Source organism: Mauremys mutica, chromosome 4, assembly GCF_020497125.1.
Source record: "Mauremys mutica isolate MM-2020 ecotype Southern chromosome 4, ASM2049712v1, whole genome shotgun sequence".
Lineage (NCBI taxonomy): Eukaryota > Metazoa > Chordata > Testudines > Geoemydidae > Mauremys > Mauremys mutica.
In genome coordinates, this window is record NC_059075.1 from 134,306,179 (window position 1) to 134,328,658 (window position 22,480).

Genomic DNA, 22,480 nt, shown 5'->3' on the forward strand with positions numbered 1-22,480 from the left:
CCCTGCCACTGGAATATTTGAGAATTTCACAGTCTTTCTTGTATTTATCCTTACAACACCCCTGTGAGGCAGGGCAGCCCCACGGTACAGAGGGGAAACTGAGGCACAGGGCGACTCAGATCCTCAAAGGTATTTCGGCTTCTAAGGCCCATTGATTTCAAGGAGCTTAAATATCTTTCAGGATCTGGGCCTCAGTGAGTTGCCCAGGATGTTTGTGGTGGAGTACAGATTGAACCCAGGAGCTCCTATGGTCTAGGCTAGTGTGCTGACTGCGGGACCCTCCCCAGTATAGCTTGTTCATCTACAGGAAGGAGAGGCAGCTATACCAGTAGAGTGGCATCCACCCTGGGTGCTGAACTAATATCTCACTAGAAAATCCCATCCCTGACCAATACGGTCATGCCAAGCCAAAAGCTGTGCTTAGGCCAGGCCTAGCCCATTGTGTTAACACCAGCCAGCTGCTAGCTCACACGCAAATGAAGCGGTCCCACCACAGCTGGCCTTAGAGCGGAATCACTTAGCCCAGAAGGCTTCCCTTCTTGAGACACACAGTTATATAAACCCCCGATGCGCAGGGCCTGCCTGCTGTACACAGTAAGGTAGCGGTGGCCTGGAGCTGGTGGGCTTGGCTGCTTTCTGTGGGCCGGAAAGTCAACAGGAGAGATGAGCAGACAGGTTTTCCCTTTGTGCAAGGTAAGCAGTGTTGTGTTTGAGATTCTGCCTATACAGTTAAGAGCAAACTCCCATAAGACATGGGTTCCTGACCAGCCCCTCATGTCTGTTGCATCCTGGCCAACCCCAGGGAAGAAACTAAGAGAGAAAAGGGAGTGCTTGATATCCAACCCCCACAGAGCTCTGCTTTCAGGGTCCCTCAAACAAGGGAGCAGCCCCTCTTGCTGTGAGATTGCTGCTACTCAGACCCCAGCTGTTCCTGAAAATTAGCTCTTCTCTTTCCCTCTGAACTAAGGAAGCTGCTCCTTTGCGTTCCCTATTCATCTCAGTGTGGTGATAACCCTTGAGCCTAATGAAGATCAGGGAAGTGGGCAGGGCTGGCAATGACAGAATCCCTTAGTCTGCAGAGAAATCAGCTGAACATGAGGCAACTGGTAACTTTCTAGACGGGAGGTTTAATTTGAAGTCAAATTGATGAACACTGTTGTAGTTGGTTGGTGTCCTGGGCAGCATATTTTGCATGGTAGGGAAACTGAGGCAATATGTGCTTTAATGGTCTTGTGGTGGAAAGCTAGTCTGACACATTGGCATCTTGGTAAGAGAGTGATCTTTAGTATCTGATCCAAGCCGCTTCTGGGTAACAGAAGGTTAATACAGCAGGAGAATACTGCAGTAGCTATTGTTGTGTGGAACAGCCATAGAATCTGGTGTTACTAGGACAGAGCATGGGGCGGTTCATTTCCCAAATGATATGGGAGCATTATTTGTGTTGTGGTAGCACCTCAGAGCCCCAGTCATGGGTCAGGGTCCTGTTGTGCTAGGTGCTGTACAAAGACGGCCCCCGTCTCGAAGATCTTACACTCTACGTATAAGAAAAGGGATCCCAGGTGGCTGCAGGCAGACAGACTGGGAGCACAAGGAAACAGGGAGGTAGTATTGGAAGTGTCATGTGATGACTCTACAGGAAAGCAGTTATTAAGCTAAAGATGGGCCCATAGCCTTGGTTCTGAACAACCCCGGCATGGCTCAGGGCAGCATCCTGACCCAGATTTAGCTACTTGGGTCTATCTCTCGATGCTCAGAGATGCATCAGATACTCTTTAGCTATGTCTTTTGAGGGGTGCGGCGGTGGTGAAGGAGAGTTGGTACTTTAAATATAACAAAGACCTGTAGAAAGGGAACAGGCAAATGGCCAGTGGTTTGGGGAAGATGCTTCATTGATCAAAATAGGGGTGCATGGCGAATTCTAGCACAGGATGGGCTTCCATGGGATTTGAGTGGGGAAGTGTATTCATATGTACCTGTAGTTATACGATTCAGCTGCTAGATGTCTCTGTGCGCTGCATAAACTTTTAGACAGCATATAGTGCCTGATTTAAAAAAAAAAAAACCCCACCAGCTGCAAAGCTGGAGCTCAAGCTGTGTGGAAGGCAAGCCTGTTTCTCTGTAGTTGATGTTGTTTTGGATAACCGGCACTTGCTGTTTAAGCGGGACTGTGATTCCTTGTGTCCTGATGGGAACCTTTCCTGTAGATTTCCATTAAGCCTTGGTGTGCAGTGCTCTGAATTAACAACGTGCTCAGAGACTCTAGTGAGCCCCAGTGTCTGTGTGATGCTTTGGCGTTCACTGCAGTCTTGGCACCATGGAGCCTGCCCTGGACTAGGGCTCATGCTAGCTTTTGAGGGCCCTTGGTGAAGTCAAGTTGTGGGCTCTCCTCCAGCCCCATCCTGTCACCAAGAGAGGTCCCTCTGCATACTCCCCTCCTCCCCCCCCCATACCCATCACCATAGGCTGTTTGCTTGCAACCCAGCCCAATGGGATGGGGAGAGCATCTCTGCCCCAGTGAATGAGCCTCCGTGTCGTCTAGAGTGATTCTTTATATGGGCAGGAGAGCAGGAAGAGGAACCCAAATTCATGTCCTTATGGTGGGCGGCTAGGGAGTTCGCCATCTGCCGTGAGAAAGCTGATGCAGGGATTGGATGAAGCCAGAAATGGGTCGGGGTGTGTGTGCTATACACATATGATCGGGGACAGATCCTGTTCACTATGGAGATCTCCTTCAGTTGGAGTGATAGGGGCTGGTGTCAGAAAGGAAGGACCAGGTTCTTGTCTGGGCGGTGCAGGTGTTTGTGGGTGATGCAGCTAATAACTGTGTCTGATGCGGATCTGTTACACCGGTGTCAGGTGCAGGCATGTAGTATGGGCCATGAGAAGAAGGGACTCCTGTGTAGACTGTGCAGGTCAATCGGCCACCCTGGCTCTGTTCTCCCAAGCTTATTGCATACTCCAGTCTCCCACCATCCATCATGCGAGCAGCTCAGTGGGCGTTTACAAGGCTGTAATTTACCTTCCTGAATGGCTCTCGGACTGATTAATTACTTGCTTAGCAACTGCTCATTTGTATGTTGCTGGTGAAGCCAGGAGAGGAACAGAAGGGAAATGTGTATGTCTTACCTAGAACGGGACACTCACCGTGGAGCAGGATGTCTCTGCACGGCTGAGCAGGGGTGGGAGGTGCAGATGAGGGGTTTTAAAAACAAACCTGGGTATTTCTTGCTGATTGAGCCTAAGAACCCAACAGTGCCTCCTCCATAGGAGATGGAGTGTTAAACCTCCATTGATGCAGGGAATGTATACCAGCCCTAAATGAAACCATCTGCTTTCAAGCATAGTCATTCATGGGTGAGATGAGTAGTTAAGTCTCAGCTTGGCAGTGTCACGTGGAACTGTCCCTCCTTGTGGGGGATATGGGGAGGGTATTTATTGTATTGATTTATTTTTATTGGGCAAAATGTTTTTAATTTTTCAAGTCTCTCCTTCCAACACCTCTGCGCCCCCCCCCCATTGATCATCTGTGCTCTGGTAGCCCGGAGAGGTCCCATTGTGTTAGGCACTGTACAGGTAGCCCCTGAAAACGGAAGGGTACTCCAGGTGGGGAGCTGCATGAGGAAGTGACTTGCCAAAGGTCAAGTGGGGAGTCGGTGGCAGAGGTGGGAATTGAGCTCAGCTCTCCTGAGTTCTAGTCCAGTGCCTTCACCATGGGGTGGTCCTTCTTCTCAGGGCACTTTGGCAGTTAAGCCCTGTTCCTCTCTGCAAAGGCCCCTGAGCTGTAGACTTCAGAGCTGGTTGTTTTTATGTGCAAGCTCATTGGCTGTAGAGTGGTAGCTGCCTCCCTCGTTCAGTTCTGGGCCATCTTGCAGTCTGGGCCGTACATGGGAGCTGTCGCGGTCCCTGGAATACGTCAGGTTTTGCTGTGGTTGGGAGCAGCTAGTGCAGGGACTGGAAGGAGTGGCTGATCTTTCCTAGGCATCGCAGATGCATAAGCCGTTTCTGTGCGGAGGTTCCCCATTCACGTCAGCTTTGGACTGTGAGGAAACTGAAGGTGAAGCTGGGACTTGAGGGCTGGAGTCAAGGACAGGTGGTGATTGAAAGAGGTTTCTTTTAAGCAACTCTTGCTCTGTTTCAAAGGAGCCTGATCTGGACAGCACTTGCAGTGTGGAGGGAAAGGGCTGCTGGGAGTATAGTGGGACCACAGGGGCTGATGCGATGATTGGAATGAACCACTACGAACTGTAGACACAAAGATCCAAAGGGGCCAATGAGTTCTACCGACCTGTTGCAAGGCTCCATCGCTGTAACATCTGGGCACCTTGTAGTGCTTATCTTCACAATGCCCCTGGGCGGTAGGGCAGTGCTATTAGTCCCATCGTACACATGGGGAGCTGGGGCACAGAGAGATGAAGGGACATGCCAAAGATCACTCAGGAAGTCTGTGGCAGAGCTGGGCCTTGCGCCTGGCGTCCCCAGTCCCAGGGCAGTATCCTAACCACTGGACCAGCCTTCCTGCTTCCACTGATTTCAATGGAGGAAGATCAATCTTGTGGCAAGGAGAGATGGGCCTGAACTAGAATGGGCCCCAATCCAAATAGCCTCAGAGAGAGAGTGTGTGTGTGTGTGTGTACGTGTACGTGTACACGAACCCAGGTTGCAATTCCTCCGCTGGTTCGAATGGATAGGAGCAGAGAGAGCCCCAGATCGGCGCACATCTGAATTTTGGGGGTGTTTGAAATCTGGAGCCAAACAGTGCCCCTCGGCTCTTCTTTCTTAGGAATAAATCACCAAGGCCCTTCTCAAAGTCTGTGATCATCTCCGGAACCCCGCAAGAAGGCGAAACCCCAGACCCAAGCAGCCCTGAGTCACGGGAAAGTCTGGGTCTGGAACTTAACATTGCGGGCTCACTCCCAGCTCTCGTCCTTACTGACCTGCACCTTTGCTGGCTTTCAGCCCAGCAGCATGGACCCGTCTCACCTGCCAGGATTCCAGCTCCTGCCTGCAGCACGAAGCACAAACCTCTTTGTGCCATTCTCCTTTGCACAAAGCACAGCGAGTGGGCTGCGGAAGGAGAGAGCCTCTCAAAGCGAGGGAGTGAGAGCTCCGGGCACGGACTGAGGGCAGCTTGTGGCTTCTCGGTGTCAAAATAGATCTAAGCACTGGCTTCAAGGAACAGTCTTGTGTGCAGCTTCAAAGACCTGTTCCATGAATCTTTAGTGACGCCTCCCCTTCGTGAGCCATCCTGTCCTAAATTGTTCAAGATGGGTACTAAACTCTAGACTCAAACACCCCCTGCCCCAATTTTCTGCAGGTTGGAGCTCCTTAATAGCAGGTCCCTGGCTTTACAGCAGGTTGAACCAAAACTCAGGACTTAAATGCCCCAGGTATAAATCTTGGTATCACAACAGCCCCTAGAGTATTAGATGGTTTGCATTATCCCAGTCCCATCCTGCTCGGCGCTGTACGTGCACATCGTGAGAGACAGTTGCTGCCTCCTAGAACTTGGTCTAAGTAGATAATACAGAGAAAACATCCATTACCTGAGGCACAGAGAGATTGAGTGACTTCCCCCAAGGTCATACAGGCAGTCTGTGGCAGAGCTGGGAATTGAAGCCCGGTTTCCTGGAGAGTCCCAACCACAAGACCAACCTTCCTTTTGTTCTAGGCTCAGGATTGTCCTTCATTCTGAGCTCCTGTGTATGATTTGTTTAGACCAGTCTACATATAGTAATAGTTTACAAATGCCTTTCAGTGACTAATGCCTGGTCTACACTGGAGGGGGCGGGGGGCGGGATCGGTCTAAGATACACAACATCAACTATGAGAATAGCGTAGCTGAAGTCGATGTATCTTAGATCGACTTAGAATCACATACTTCCCATCCTCGCAGGGATCGACGGCTGCCGCTCCCCCACTGAATTTGCTTCCACCTCTCACCGAGCTGGAGTTCAGCAGTTGACGGGAGAGCAATCGGGGATCGATTTATCATGTCTACACTACACTCGATAAATCGATCCCTGATAGATCGATCGCTACCCACTGATCCGGCGGGTAGTGTAGATGTACCCTAAGGAATGCTTCAGTGACTCTGTGGGAATGCCACTTTGCTGAAATGCAGCCACCTCTAGGGTGGGGTGCAGCCCCTGTAAAACAGTGCACAGCAACACCATGCTACAGCTTCAGATGGCAAGTGAGAACGTTGCTCCACTCCCCCTGCGGTTTCAAATGGATGCAAGTACCCAAGTTGGAATTTGGCCAGGAGCAAGGTTAATACCGTTAATTGTTGCAGTGAGCGCCACGGGATCCATAATAACCAAGTGGCTGGGATCTTGCATTTTCTGAACAGCTGCACCTCCAGCAGCGCAGGGTGGCTCCCTCGCCAGGCTGGGGCATGGAGTCTAGGGGAGAAAGCCACCTGCGCAAGAGCCAGCACTGCTGCTTTTAGCAGCCTGTTGGATTTTTCTTGCGGGTCTCCCATCCAGGTAATAAATCTGGCCTGACCCCGTTCAGCGGGTGAGATGGTGGCTCGCTGGAGCTGGGCTGTAAGTGGTTTCCTGTTAATTAACCAGCCTAGGTCCCTACTGAGTCTGAGTCCCTGGAGTGCCATATGGTTGACACCTCAGTGCCATGGCTGGAGCCTGTGTGCAGCAGCCTCACAGCTGTGGCTCATCCCTCCTGGTACCTGTGCCTCTCCTGTTCTCTTGCCCGTCACGCTCTCCGGCTGCCCACCTGGCTCCTGCCATTCCCCATCCTCTCTGGCATCTGCCTCTGCCGTCCAACTTGCGAGCACCTTGGTCTCCCCGTATCTTATTTCAGTCTCAGGTCCACTTCAAAAAAAACGGTGTCCTGGCTCCTATTGAACGAATGAGAGTGTTTCCAGCTAGTGGATTCCACGGTTTGCTTGTATGCCTGGCTACTGCTGCATCCCATGTCTAACTTCCATATCAGTCCCCATGGCACGGCTTGGGCCATATTGCTAAGGACGGGTGCAGGCTCCCTGGGCAGACTCTGACCACTGGGGGTCCTGCAACTACAGGCCCCTAATGTGACTGTGTCCTAGCCTGGTTCTGGGAGGCAGCAGGCCCTGGCCTGTTCCTCAGTGACCTGCACTAGGGTGAGACCAGACCCAAGGGGACCCACCCTAGAGGAAACCGAGACCCTGTTGGTTGGCTCATTCTCAGGCTTCACCAGTGCCAGCCTCAGCTGCCCTGCAGCCTTCTCCCACCATGAAACCTGTCTGACCTGCCTAGTCCGCTCCTAGCCTCTTCAGCTCATCTGGCTGTGGAGGCTATTGTCAAATGCAGAGCTCTTCTTCCTGGCTCCTTCCCAGCTGCTCTCTCTCAAGAGGACTGACGGCCACTGAATTTAGCAGGGCTAGAAACTTCTCTGCCCTTGGGGCCCTTGGAAAGTTGCTTAGAGTCTCTTTCCTTCAACTTCCCACTTCACCCAGGCACCAATGAAAGGAGCCTCCCGAGCATTTTCTCTTTGCATTTGCTCTTAAGTGGAACCAGTGGAACTGCCAGGGGTTGGCATCTTGTTTTTCATGTTGCAATTTGTAATGGAAGTCTCGGCTGGATGGGAGTGAACGAAAATGCATTGGGTGGATGGAGAGCTCCATTTACTCACAGCAAGCAACACGGCACCGCCCCGGCAGTCTCTTCCACGCCACCCTAGGATGGAGCTTCTAGAGGAACTCCAACTGCTGGGAAAAGCAGTGCCACGCCAGACTGTAGCTTAGAGATGTGGGCACCTGTCTGCGGGACGCTAGGCTGAGGCCTGATACTGGCATCTACACGGGCCACTGACACCAAAGCTTTTCAGTCATTACCAGCGTGGCCAAATTTGGAGGTGAAAGGCTCTATACCTCTCTCTTTCCACCACCTGAGCCTCCTGCATGGTGGGGCAGCCCTTGGCTGCTGAAGCCAACAGGCTGGCCACAGTGGGTACATCTATGCCGCAATAAGACCCATGGCACGGCCACGGCTGGCCTGGGTTAGCTGATACAGGGCTCCGGCCGCAGGGCTAAAAGTTGTAATGCGGGCGTGAAAATCTGCGACGGGGCAGGGTGCCACAAGTCTGAGTCAGTTGACCTGGGCTCTGAGACTCGGTGGTGCAGGTTTTTTATTGCAGTGTTCTGTGTAGACACCTCCCCCCGCCCCCGAGCTGCCTTGCTCTGAACATGGCTCAGGGCTTTTGCCTCTAAGGCAGTAGCCTCTGGTACCAGTGTCTGGGGCTGAAAGAGGGATCACGTCAGTGCAATTCACCCAGTGCGGCAGGCTCTTGAGTGAGATGCTCTCTCTTTTACAGAAGAGCCTAGAGACGCCTAGCCAAGATCAGGGCCCCACTGTGTAGGGCGCCGTACAGACCCATAGGAAGAGACGCTCCCTGCCCCGCTGACCTTGCACCCAAGAGGCGGGAGAGCACAGAGAAACGGCGGCAGTGCTGGGAATTGAAAGCAGATCTCCTAAGCCCCCAGTGCATCCCGGCCTTCCCTTCTGTGCCTTGCTGTTGTACGTTCTGCCTTTCCCTGCGCCGTGACACCGGCTGCGTGAACTGCAGGTGGGTGGGTGGGGGGAGAGCTTGAGTTCTGTTCTCTCCACTCCCGCTCACCTGCCAAGCAAATAAAATGAAACTAATGAAGCGCAGCGCACCTCCCGGCACACGCCGTCATGCTCAAGTGACTGCAGGATGAGTCATGCGTGCTGCTGGGGGCTGTGCATGGACCAGAACTGCCGCCGATTATGCTGCTCTGTGGGTACCCGAGTGCAGGGGCAGGGCGAGTCAAATCTAATGTGGAGCCCTACCTGCAGCTTTCTTAATTTTTAAAACACAATGAGCTGCCCTCCCCCGCCCAGCCTCGTTGAGTTCCTGGAGTGATCCTAGCTAATGGCTGGTGCCCCTCGGCTCACACGCTGCCACCCCCTGTGCAATCCCTGCCTGGTGCGAGCCAGCCTGCTAGGATGCTGACTTGTGCCTCTATTGCATGTACACGTCAGTTCACTTCTCCCTGCTTTTACTCCGCTCCCGTCTCTGCACATCACTGCCCCTTTCTGCCTGTAGGACTGTTGCACCCCTTACTCCTCCTGCATGAGGTGTCCCCCAAAGGGGAGCAGCAGGTAGAGACGACACGGTGCACGAGGGGTTGATGCCCTCTGAGCAGCCCACCCACCACTCCCTTTTGTGGGGGTTCTGGAGGTGCTGGCCCATTGTACACTGACCTCTGGCTGCAGCAGCAGCCGCTTTGCTGAAATTGATGAGACTGACCCTACTTCTAGGGCCTGATCCAAAGCCCCCTCGCTCCGTTGGCTCCAACGGGCTTCGGATTTGGTCCATAATGCCGGAGTTGGATCTGACCCAGGAGCAAAAAAATGCCTGTCTGCTCCCCTGTGTGTGTGTTTCGGGTGAATTGACACATTTGTCATATTGGTGAGCAGGGGGGAAATGTGCTGTAACAAGATCATCTTACGACAGCCGTATAATGTGGTGTGGTCTGGCTTGCGGCATGGCATAACGTGGAGTGCTGGAAGCTCAGTTCCTATATGATCCCCAGACTCTGTCATTCTTGCTGTGCAGGGCCCCAGCTCCTGACTTGACTGACACAAACAAGCCTTGCTTGCATCAGCCCCACAGAGCGAGCAGGCTATGGGAGAGCCGGCAGGAGTCTCTTCTGCTGCCTCAGCAGCAGCGCTGTTCCGAGGGCAGCACCTGTATTTGGGGATGATGTGAGACGCGGAGAGACCCAGCTGCATCTGGCAGTTCTGTCAGAAAAATCCTCATCTCTTTCTTTTTTTCTAACCGGTATTGATTTTTATGTAAAGTCTTGCCTAAAGATCAAATGGATATTACATCTGCAGAGAGGCTGGGCATAGCTTCACACCTAGGAGACCGGGAATATCATTGTTTTGACTCCTATGCTTTGCCGACAAGAACTGGATTTGCAGGGAGGCTCCATGAGGCATTTCCAACTAAGGGCGCAGATGGGAGTTGGAAGCTCTTTGGGGCAGGGACAGTCGGACTGTGGACAGAACCTGGCATGGTGAGATCCCAAGCCCCATCCAGATGTGGAAAGATGCTAGGTTCCTCTTAGATTAATTCTGGCTCAACAGGACCTAAGAAGAATCAGAAACCACCTCAAACCGAGGCGAGATTCCCGGTCTGATCCCCAAAGCGCGGAGAGATTGCGTAAGCCACTGAGCTTCTTGGTGTTTATCCAAATACAGCCATCAAAGCCCATGGCATTCTCCCTTCCCTGCTGCTGTGAAAAGCAACATCTGCCTGGCATCATCTCTCTATTGCAGCGCTTAATTTTCCTCTTTTAAAACAAAGGGATCTCTCTCCTCCAGATGTTTGGGTGGGGATGGGGAAGGAAGCCATCTGTTCTAGTCAGAACCCCAAATCCAAGCTTTGGAAGTTTAGACACGGAACCCTGGTCTGTTGTTCGTGTCGCAGTATAATGTCTAACCAAAATCCAAGGCCTATGATGCGGTAGGCGGAGTAAGACAGTCGTGGACCCCAACAGCTTCTAATCTAAATAGACCAGACTGATGGGTAGGAGTAAGGATTATTCTCCCCATTTTACAGGTAGGGGAATTAAGGCATAGCAGTGAAGTGACTGACCCAAGGCAGAGGGAGTCTGTAGCAGAGCCAGAACTCTGTTCTCTTGCCTCCCAGTCCTGTGCCCTAGCCTTGGTTATCCTTATTTTTTTTTTCTCACTGGGGGTGGCACTGAAATTTGCAATTGGTCCCTGCCTTTAAAATAGGCTGCACCAGAATCCTGGGTCCAAATACCCTGGAGCTTTGACATTTCAATCGTGTGTTTGCCCTCGGCTTCTGTTTTACTGTGCAACAAGTCTGGACAACCCAGGCTCTGGCAGAACTGGAGCAGAAGCCACGTGAACCCATTTTAAGCACCGTCCAAAGCGGACTCTTAATCCTGGATCACGTTGTGTATTGGTTTCTCCAGATCATTTTTCATCGTTAGGTGAAAACTAATCCATCAAGCTGATTTTTTTTTTTAACCTGTCTCTTGCGGCTTTTTGTCTGGTTTTATGCCGTCGTCTCACATGATCGTGCAGAGATTTCTCCCTCTCCTATTGCTTGACCGCTGGGACTCGGCAAGGAGCCTCTTTGCTGTGTGATGTACTTGATTTACTCTTTCTCTGCTTCTCATGCACAGGGATCTCTTTACATGGGCTTGTTAAAGTTACTGCTGCTGCTAGTGTTAGAAATCCACCCACTGAAGGAGGTCAGCATTGTATCCAAGTGTCTTGCACTCCCATCATGGGGAGGGAGGTGTTGACTGAGAGTGGTGTGTGTATGTGTGTGTACACACACGTATCCCCTGATTCTCCAAGTTCAAGGCAAGGCTTGCGTAATTAAAGCAGACCTGTTGTCAGAGGCAGTTTTTTAATTGGCTTATAGTGTGAAAAACCATGAAATCTGGGCCATGTTTTATTAGCGTGCATATCACTCTGAACAAGATGGGAGTAATTAAACTAATGCTGTCATTTTCACTCTGTTCCAAGAGAGGGTTTACTTTTAAGCTGTATAGATACCGTGTAGCCCTCTGATTGCAAAGTCAGGGATATCTTTTTTTCCTCTCTTTGCACATATCTTGGCGCGTGCTTATACCCTGGATGGAACTGCAGCCTGTGAAACAATGGGGACTATCTCTTTAGCCAAAAGATTTAATCCTTCAGAGTGGGCTGTGAGAAGCCGATTGTTCCGCAGGTACTGAGCAGAACAGTGCTGCAGAATCTATTTCATGTAGCCCTGATCTTAAACAGTCTTTTTTGTGCAGATGTTAGCAGAGCGACTTGAACCAAAATAGCTCACACAGTACACCACCTAGCGTAGATGCGGGTTTATTGATATAAAGGTGTCTTGTGCTGGTATTGTTCCCCGACATTATGGGAATAACTTATAGCAGTGTAAGCTTCGTTATAGCAATGTTATTGCACCCACACTTGGGGGTTGTCACTTCAACTAGATCTGTCTTAAATTGATATAGTTAAAGGCATAAAAAATCCTGTTAGACAAGCCCTTGGGGTGCATGTGTCTGTTTCTAGCCCTCATCACTAAGCTCAATTTGAAAACATGAACTGACTGTAAACTGCTGTATTGTCATCTTGGACAGACTTCTCTGCCCAACTTGGTGGGTTTTTTGTTTTTGTTTACTGTGGTGTAACTTCATTGACTTCGGTGGAGTTACTCCTTGTTTACACCCACGTGAAATCTATGTCTGCAGAGGTTCTGAAACAGCTGTGAGACGTGCGAACACTCTCCGTTCCTCTGTGGGGTGGTGACTCTGGAGCCTAATGATGGCAGCTGGTTTTTTTTAAATGACTCAATTATTTCACAGCTGCTTGCTAAAAGAGAAGCCTCTAGCTGGAGCGTTCCTCACCTTCCCTGCCAGATAGTCTGCTATTCAACTGCTCAAAGCTTCACATCCCTCTAGGCAACTTAATACAAAAAATGTAATCTGCAGCATGTTGGACGCTGATGGCTTGCAGTGAATTAGCAGTGGGAGGTTGGAATCCATGCTGTGTGTGAAGGGAGGTTGGAATCCATGCTGCACCCACACTAGCACCTCTCCCTCCCCCCCAGTGCGGAGGCCATCGGCCATTGTGGTCTCTGTGCTCCTGTGAATGCAAGGTCCGTACAAGGCTCTTGCCATAATCCCCTTGGGAGGGGATGGGTTGATGGCCCAGCCCTTTGGAGAGGTGGTGGGCTGGGAAGGAGGATGCACGCTGCTTTCCCCCTGCAGGCTGCACAGTGCCCCCTGGAGCTCCCCCCTGGGCAGATCTGCTCTGCTCCACCCAGAATGCCTTAAAGGCACAGTAGCCCCCTTATTGTATTAAGTCTATTTTCCTTTCCCTTAACCTGCACAAATGGATGTGCCCCCTCCATCGGAGCCGGTATTGGGGCAGTGTGGTTGTTCTGTGCCTAGGCTCTAGGCCCCTCTTTCCTGGGAATGGTCCCAGCCCTGAAGCACTTTCCAGCCCCAGAATAGCAGCCTTGCTGCTTTTCCTCTTTCTTTCCCTGGCTGGGGAAGGGAAGCTGCGAAAGCCTTCCTGGCTCCTTCCATGGATGCCGCCCCAGTCTGCGCTGCTGCTCTGGGGAGGTATTTGGTGTCGGGAGTGCTGGCTTCTGTCCAGAAAAGGAAAGAAAGGAGAGGTTCCTTAAGGATACACCCTACTTGGCAGCCAGCCAGCCTGCCTGCTCCTCATGGAGACGAGCAAGAGCTGGCAGGGAGGAGACAAGGGTGACTGGGGTGGAATGCTGTGGGCAGGAGCGATGCCAAGAGAGGAGAACTCGGTGCCCGCTCTTGCTATTGACGGGATTAATCATTTGGGCCAGGGTGGCTGGATGCAGCTCCCAACTGTGTTCATCGCTCCAGTTCTCATGATACTCTGAGTCCCGGGTTCTGCCCCAGTGCAGCTCACTCAATCTTTTGCTTCTAGATCTGAAGGCCCTCTCCCTTGGGGTAGCTTCACAACTGGAGCTGGCATGACATGGTCCATACTGTGCGAATGGCTCTTCTCTTCAACATAGGATGGACTGAAAACCCAGATCCGAATGCCCCTGAATCTGAACCACTTGGTTTGGAGACAAAGCAGGATTGATTTGAGATTGTCTTCCTTAATGGGTATTGGTCTGAGATCTGCAGTCAGTCTAGTCCCATCCACAGCAAGAGGAGTCTCACCCAGTTATTTGTTATGGTAGCACCTAGAGGCTTTAACTGAGATGGTGCTGGGTGCTGCACAGACATGTTTAAAGGACAGGCCCTGCCCTCAAAAGGTCTGTCTGAATGGCAAGAGACTTGAAAGGGGTGGGAGGAATACAGGATTGTTCCCATTTTACAGATGGGGGAATTGAGGCACAGACAGGCTAAGTGACTGGCACAGAGGTACAACAGAAGTATCTGGCAGAGCTCAGAAATGAGCCCAAATCTCCTGTCTTAACCACAAGCCCATCCTTCCTTGAGTGGAAGGTGTGACTCCTCTTCGAAAACCTAAGCAATTATACTCCCAAATAATGAAGTGGTCCATAGCTTTGGATGCCTCTGTTTCTGAGTCTCCTTTAGTCTGATTGCTGGGAGCTGAGCTCCTGTTATCTGCTGGAGCTCTGGGTGCTCAGCACCCAACCCAAGAGCCTTTCTTGGACCACTGAAAATGAGATGAGATTGGGCAGGATCCCATTTTAATAGTGATTGTCTTATGTGCCCCACCCCTGCCATTAGTGATCACAGAATATCCCTGAAGGCAACTCCAGCCCCTGCTGTCATGGAAAAGCAACCCTAGGGAAGTCCTGAATGTTTTCCCAGCTACACTGAATGCAACCCAACAGCTGGAAATGAAGAGAACCAGCCCCATAGCTCAGACCCTCCAAGGTGCCAAATCCCCATAGGGCGTTTGAGGCCTCAATATCCTTGAGGATCTGGTCCTGTATAGCCAGCATCACCAAGTGCTCTGCAGATAAGTTTGGGAGCTGCTGCCAACAGCGAGCGGTGGGGGAACAATGCGTCTTCTGTCACCAACATTGATGGAGAGAGACAAGCACGTGCAATCTTAATTCGGGCATTTGCTGACTTTGGAGTGTTTGGCTTTGCAATCTGCATGTTCTTTAATGTAGCTTTTTGTGTAATTAAATTTAGGACTGTGTGGAGGGAATGGGGTGCAGCTGCCCCCCTGAATCCTCCCATCTGTCTACACTCCCCATTCCCTAACAATCACCTCTATCCCTGACACAGCAGACGGGAGCTCTGTTAACTGCTCACATATGAGGACAAAGACCAGGCTGTTGTGTGCTCAGGCCTCACAGTTGGGGCCAGATATTCAGCAGGGCTCAGCGCCCAGTGCTCAGAGCCATTCTGAAAACCCAACCTCTTCTCTGGGTGCCTTAAACAGGAGCTGAGCTTCTTGGGAAACTCTAACCCAAGGGACTGGTGGAAAGATGGGCCAGGAACAGGTCAGGGAGGGGGATCAGCTGGTAACATGATGAGGATGGATGCAGGATCCTTGCAGATGGGGAGCAGTGAGACAGCAACCCTCCAGAGCTGGGAGTGGTTGGAGGGAAGTTTTGCCTTTGCCATGGGTGAAGGTTTCCTTGGCAGCGTTTCAGTCCCTGGGATTCATGTCAATAATACCCAGTGGCTCATTTGGAAGATGGGTGGGAGCCCAACGGAGAGCTGAGGAGTGAGAAGGATGGAGATGGAGCTGATGACAGGGATGCAGCTTATGGGGGGGCTCTGGGCCGGCAGGAGGGCATTGTGGCCCCTCTGATATGGATGAGCATTTTTTGGGGGGTAGGGGCTCAAATGGGGAGGAGACCTTGGGCAGATGACTGTAGCCCATGTCTAGGGGTTAAAGGGCTTGATCACTCAGTGGGTCAAGGCCGCTTGTTGGCAGAGGGCTGCTGATGGGGTGGCCCGAAGGGTTTCATCATCTGGAAGAGGGATTGGGAAGGATTTTGGTACACGGGGTGGGGGGGTGTTGTGTTCCTTAGGGGCTGTTGGAGAGCTCATGGCAGCTACTGGGGGGATAATGGGGTGGGGGGTTTATGGTGGCTAGTGGGAGGTTCATGGGAACCTATTGTTGGTGGGGCTGGAGGCTGCTGGTGGTTTGGTGGGATGGAGGTACTGAAGAATGGGTTTCTGGTGCACTGTTTGGGTGGGGAGGTGCTGGGAGGCCTTGCTGGAGGTCCCTGGAGGGCTCATGGGGAGGGGGTAGTGAGGAAGCTGCCCCCTGCCTGCCCAGCTCCTGAGCTCCCCTGATGACAGGCTGTCCCTGGGGAGCTTTCAGCTGCTGCTGGTTTCTTCTGCCACGACAGAATTGGCCAAACACAGAACAGCCCTGAGCTGGCGCGAGGTGCGGCTGGACCCATGAATGTGGTGAGCTCGGACTCCTAGCATCGGGGGCGTCTCCCTTCCCCTCTGCCAGCACCCTGGCTGGCTGGTGTGTGTGTGGCCCTGCATCCTGGGGGCCTGCCGGGGCACACAGAGCCTGCTCTGACCCAGCCACGGTGGAGCTGGCTCTGTGGGCGGCACATGCTGTCACCTGCTGTAGACCTGGGATGGGAGAGCAAGGAATGGGGCCGTGGGGAGCCGGCGCTGCACGGGGGGGGGGGGTGGCCTGACTCTCTACCAAGTACCAGGCAAGGGAACCAGCATCTTCTTCTTTAGCCTCCCAGGCATTTGGTCCTCTCCTCATGTTTGTGTTTAACCCTTCTGGTGCCAGGATGCTCCGAGTGAAGTAGGAGAGGTGCAGATTAACATGGGATCCTTTTGGGTCTCAGCATTTGGTGGTGGTGGTGAGCTGGAATGTAGAACCCAAGGACTTGTCTGTCCTGAGTGAAACAAGGGCGGCTGGATGATTGGGGGAAGGGAGAGGGAAGGTTAGTCCAGACTGGGAGAGAGATTTTGTCCCTGGTGCTGGGAGGGGGGGGTGGCTATGAGGGGTGTCCTTGACTTACCAGTGAAAGACCCCTTTTTTGTCTCAGTTCATGAGAAGGGGATCCCCAATGGCTGGGTTCGAGGTGGGAATGGGAGTGTGTCTCCAAACTGAACTCAGAAGGGAAGTAGAGAATAGCCCTACAACTGGTGGCCACCTGGGACTGCATTAGTTAACATGGCATTACCAAATCTTGCAACGTTTAGTGTGCATCTTAAAGCCCCAGCTTCTGGAGTCTTGTGATGTTAGGAGAATCTCAGCTTTCATTTACTAAAACTCTAGCCCTCATGGTTGCAGAGAGACACTTGGAGACATGACTCGTTTGTTCCCTGATTGCTCAGAAACTAGAAGGCAAAGAGAAAATGCAGAATACTTTTTTTAAAAAATCTCATGACTTTTAAACTAATCTCATGGTTTTTGAGAGACCTGATGTGTTTTTTTTCAAATGCTTGGGGTTGGAGACCGTTTCCATGGCCCTAGTAAAGAATAAAGTTAGCAGACCTGAGGGTAAGACAGGCTTTGGGCAGGCAGCCCTGGAGCACTCAGGAATGCGAGAGAGAAGGGCTGTGCTGTCTTACTTCCCAAAGTGCAGCCTTTTCATCATAACGCTGAATCAATAAGAAACATAATTACTTTAACAAAGGAAGATCCATGCTGGCCTTGAGGGTTTGGGCGTGCCCCGAGGAGGAGGATGTTTCATTACAAAGTATTAGGACATGAATATTTTATGCCTGAGAGGCTTTTTCTTTCGGGAGATGGTTGTATGAATTATGAAAAAGTTCCAAAAAGAAGACAAGCCATTATTTCTGCTGGGCTGTTTCCCACTGTGCTCCCAGGGCTGTCTCCTCTCTCATATCACTGGTGCCTTTCACGAGCACTGGCGAGCATCAGAGGAAGGGGGGTTCTGTGGTTGAAGAACTGGAATTGTTACTGGAGAGACCTGGGTTTGTTTCCTGGCTCTGTCAGACTCCCTGGGTGACCTGGGATGAGTCGTTTTAAGGGTTGTATATGCTACAGGGACTATACCCATGGCGCCACAGCTATGCGGCCATAACGTCTTAGCATAGACGCAGTCTGCAATGACTGAAAGGGTTCTCCTGTCGCTGTAAGAACTCTGCTCCCTGAGCACTGGTTGCTACGTCACTGGAAGCATTCTGCTGTGGACCTACCTGCATCTATAGCCGGGGTTAGGTCGGCTTAGCTATAGCATTGTGGGGTGCGTGAATTTTTCACACCCCTGAGTGCCGCAGCTATGTCGAACTACATTCCAAGTGTAGGCCAGGCTTCCGTCTCTGTGCCTCTGTCTCCCATCCCTGTAAAAGCAGGCTAAATTGTAAACTCATGGCCCATCTCACTCTGTCTGATAGCACCTAGCCCTGTGGGCCCTGGTCTCTGTTGTGGCCTTTAGGGGCTTCTGAAATAGTCAGTACCAGTGTCCTCAGGTATTTTCCATGCATCTTGCAGCAGCGTTCAGGTAACTAGTCACCATAGGCAGTTACTCCCACCCTCAAGTGTATAACATTGTCAGGAGGACTCGAATGCAGGCCCTTTGATGCCAAAGCAGAGCTTCTCTCATGTGTTGCCTCCACCAGCTAGTGGACAGAATGCTGAACGAGCCCGTTTCCTCGCAGAGGCCTGAGGAAGAGTAGTCCATAGTGTCATAACCTGTTGAATATAAAAAGCACTGTAGAAATGTAGGCCTGTAAGGGACCTCAAGAGGGCATCAAATCCAGCCTCCTGTGCTGAGGTAGGATCTAATACACCCAGACCATCCCTGACAGGCGTTTGTCTAACCTGTTCTTAAAAACCTCTGGTAACAGGGATTTCAGCTTGTTCCAGAACTTAGCTACCTTTCTAGTTAGCTTTTCCCCCTCTCATCTAACCTAAATCTCCCTTGCTGCAGAGTAAACCCAGGACTTTTTGTGGCCCTCATCACCATGGTATCTGAGCACCTTCATTTATCTTTGCACCACCCTCTGAGGCAGGGCAGCGCTGTTGTCCCCACTGGCTCAGCTCCTATCTGTACACAGGGACCGAGTGCATGCTCACTAGGAAAAGAGCTGGGTTCTGACCTTGGGTTGGCTCATGTGAGGTAAAAATCTAGTGAAGACAAGGCAGGCTGTAGCTGTCACACAGGTTAGCAGGTCCCATTAAAGATCAAGGGGGGAGCCTACGTCCCATACCTGTCCCTCAACCTGCTAACTCATGTGAAAAGTACACACTACCTGGGCTTTGCTAGGATTTTTACCTCATGGTGGCTACCATGTTTCAATGAATATGAGTTTAAATGCACACTCCGCACCCCACCCGACCAGGCCAAAGTGACTTGCCTGAGGGCATGCACAGAGTCTGACAAAGCAGGGGATTGAACACAGGCCTCCTGAGTTTGTGGCTAATAGCCTACCCCCTACACCTACTTTTTCTGTAAACCAGACTGGCCAGGTGCAGCAGTCTGAGTGGATTAATCCCCCTCTCCTCCCCCCATAGCTTTTGCTTTGGCTAATGTGTAAAGATTTTCCTCTAATCATCCTGTCAGGAGCAGAGGGAGCGTGTGCTGTCTGGCCGTCACAGTTAATTTTACTACCAAATGCTGCTGCTGCTTTCTTTATTTATTTTTTTACTGCTACGGAATGATTGCTGCGGGTGGAAACAGCCCCCACACATCAAATGGAAACCCTAACGATGTGTCTGTTCTCTCTCTGGAAATCTTCCGAGCCAGAGTTTGAGGACACGAGCGCTTTTCTGGAATATTGCACGTCAGTGGGATGAAGGGAAGCTTCTTTGCCCCCCCCTTTTTTTTTTCCTTAAAAAGAGACCGAACACTGTGCAGAATAGTAGGCAGAGTTTCAGGGCAGCACACACAGGAGAAATCCAGATGAAGATGCTGCTTTCCTCTCATGGATCTTCCAGGCCTCCAGCTTCCACTCCACCCAAGATAATTCATTGCCCTGCTGATTATTTTATGATATATGACAGTTTATGTGCCTGGGGCTCCCATATTTGCTCGAATCTGCTAGGCACTATTCAGACGTGAGTCCATGCCTTGAAGAGTTTACAGTCTGAATGGACAAAAGGATTACCATTAGCCCCATTTTACAGATGGGGAAACTGAGGCATGGCATGATGACGTGACTTGGCCAAGGTCAATCTGTGGCGCAGCCCGGAATGGAATCCAATTCTCCTGAGTCCCAGTCCCCATCCTTCCTCTTACTGCTGAGGGAAAAACTTTAAATGATACCTACTGGGCCAGGTGTGCTGGAAACACATTTCCCAGTGAAAAGTCAACATAGAGGGGATGCCTGGGATGTGTTTCGTGTGCACTGTCATTGCTTGTTCTGTGTAGTCAGGTCACCCCACAATGGCTGCCCCCTGCGGGTACAAAAGCCTGTTCCTTTTTAGGTATCTGAAGGAGTTTTTAGCGGATCTGGTGCCAGCTGATACTTTGGGTGCTGAAGGAGCTAGGTCTGAGCCACACTAACAACCGTGATCGCTGTACCACTCCAGTAATGACTCGATACACATTATGTCTTAGAGTGGGGTCCCCAATGGTCCCCTTGTTGCTCTGCATCTCAGATGCATAAATGCAACCCACAGAGACTAATGTTCTGGCAGGCCAGAATTCAGGCTGTAAAACAGATTTGTTTCTATGCACAGCTTTCGTGGTAAGCTGCAAGACCAGGAATGGCTGTGGAGACTGGGCTAAACTCAGGCCTGGTGTAAGGAAGAACAATGGAGTTGCACCCACTTGCATTAGCCCTGGAAGGTATATTAGACTCCAGGGGTGGATGAAATCTTATGGGCCAGATTAATCTCTGGTGTAATTCTCATGGACTAGTGAATTTCGCCCCTGGGTACAGAAGTGTCACTTTAATGCATGTGTCAAGCCCCCTACCATTCTGCAGGTGCTGGGCTGTGCGGTGCATGTTGCATGGAAACCCTTTTAAAGCATCAGGCGTGAGTTGTAAGCTCCCACTTGGGGCTTCTGCAGCCATGTCCATGAGATGACTTTTTAAAAAAATAGACAGGGAATAAAAACACCCCCAGTCATCGCCCTGGGCCTGCTTTTAAATTGAGATGAAAATGGGTTTTGCTTTGCACAATATTTAGCCTAAAACAAGTGGCAGCTCTAATGATATTCGCCTGGCCAACGTTCTGTGCTTATTAGCCAGCTCTGTCACTGGGGCACTGGAAGGAATCCCTCCAGGGATTGATGCTCATTGGCTTCATGTTATTACTGTAACAGCATGGCTGCTGCTCCAGATCCCAGCCAAAGGGAGAGAAGAACAGAGATGTTCCTAAACTCAGCGTTGGCTTATTTCGTTTTCTTTAAATTCAGTTTCCTGCGTGACCTGGGGTGAGCCACTTAGATTCCCTGAGACTCAGCTCCTCACCTGTGACATGGGGATCCGAAGGCTTCCTCGTCTGGTGCGTCCGTATTGCAAGCTCTTCGAGTCGCTTGCTATGAACCTGCATAGCACAATGGGGTCCTGGTCTCCACGTAGTTGCTGAGATGCAAGTAACTGCTGGCTTCTAGGCATTGTCTGATGACCTTTCACCCCCACGCTTGTGCCTCTGAAGTGCGTGTATCATGGGGGTCTGTAATGGAGGATGTGTCACTGCCGTGGACGTAAGGTGACTCGGGGTGAGTGCTCCCTTTTTAAGCCAATGGCAGAGGGGTCTGGTTAGCCCCAGGGTTCAGTCACTGTCCGCTGAGCTGTTCATTTCTAGGTCAGTGGTTCAGATCCCAGCTCAGGAGTCATGGGAAGCTGTTACTGCTGGGTGTGCGTGTGTCACTCCAGGCCTTGGTGGCGAGGGTCCCCATTGCTCTTGGTCCCAGTGGCTGGCCCTCTCAGTAGAAGACTGAATGGGACACAGACTGAACCCCTCTGTCTTGGACGGAGTCCCACTGTCAGAGCTGAGGCATGTTGGCAGGGAAGTGTGGGGGAAGCATAGACAACTGCACTCCCCAGGGCTGTCAATCACATAGCTGATGCCAGCACAGATGTCCTTGGTGAGCAAGGGGGTGATAGGACCCCCGCCCCCAGCCTGTGTAAATGGGCTCACGGCCCTTCTAAAGTATTTGCAAAGCCTCCTGCATGGCTCTGGGCTGAGGCCCATCTGCCCTCGTTTGAATGTGACCAAGTAATCCGCAGCAAAGTTGGGCATTGTTCTAATTGCTGAGTGGGTGCTTTCCTGCCAAGCGCGAGGCTATGGAGAGATGCTTGCCTTCCTCTAGCTCTCTGTCATTGTGAAGTTAATATGCATAAGTTTTAACATCATCTCCTCTGATCCCACGGCCTCAGTTCGTTAGTGTTGTAAAGAGACCATGACAAGCGCTAATAGAATCCCCCCTTCCCGCAAATTCCATATGAGGTTCCTCTATCCACCTTTGCTGGTTGAGAGACGTATACAAAATGATCGTACTCTTCCCTATCTAGTGTAATGCAGAAATCACCAAAGATTCCTCTCCTCTAGCTTTGTACGTAGGGTTTGGAGGGAAAGAGGGACTGGTCTCTCTCTGAAATGGGTCAGCTGCTGGGTTTCACCAGTTCATGAGAGCCTCATTCATTGTGCATTTTATGGGTGAAATCCACCCAAGTCCTATCTTAAGTGGCACATGGGCCTTTGCAGTGTTGTAGCACCCAGAGGCTTTAATCAGGGATCCGGGCCTCATGGTGCAAGGTGCTGTATGCATGCTTGGGATGTGAAGATTCCACACCCCCAAGGAGCTTGCAATCTAAGGGCCAGATGCTGCTTGCGTGGCCTTTCTGCTGGGGGTGAATTTCACTCTCTGGCTTCCTCAATCTACTGCAGAGGGTTTTGCCTGCTAACTCATGGATTTCGCTGTGTCTGCCTAACAATTTGGTGTCTGCTTGTCCTTCAGTCAGTGACTTGACTTGTCTCTGTCTGACCATTTGCAAAGAGGAGGGGAGACTGCTCCAGTTGGGAACAAAAATCCACACGGGGCTCTTTTCTTCCTATCAAGACTTCACCCCAGAGTCTATTTCAGGATGATCCTCAGAGAT

The 22,480-nt window shown here is 51.3% G+C and overlaps 1 protein-coding gene across 4 annotated transcripts in view; it reads left to right on the top strand.

The window, feature by feature from the left end:
• The first annotated feature begins 605 nt into the window (after positions 1-605).
• The window catches only part of GRM4 (glutamate metabotropic receptor 4), a 266,208-nt gene continuing 244,333 nt past the window's right edge, over positions 606-22,480 (top strand). For 3 of the 4 annotated variants that reach the window (XM_045017079.1, XM_045017085.1, XM_045017082.1), the window contains exon 1: positions 606-693. Coding sequence is in view for 1 of the 4 variants with exons in the window: in XM_045017084.1 (XP_044873019.1) it covers positions 664-693 (30 nt within the window). In the remaining 3 variants the exon portion in view is untranslated. The remainder of the gene's footprint in view (positions 694-22,480) is intronic. The other variant, XM_045017084.1, reaches the window with a different exon arrangement.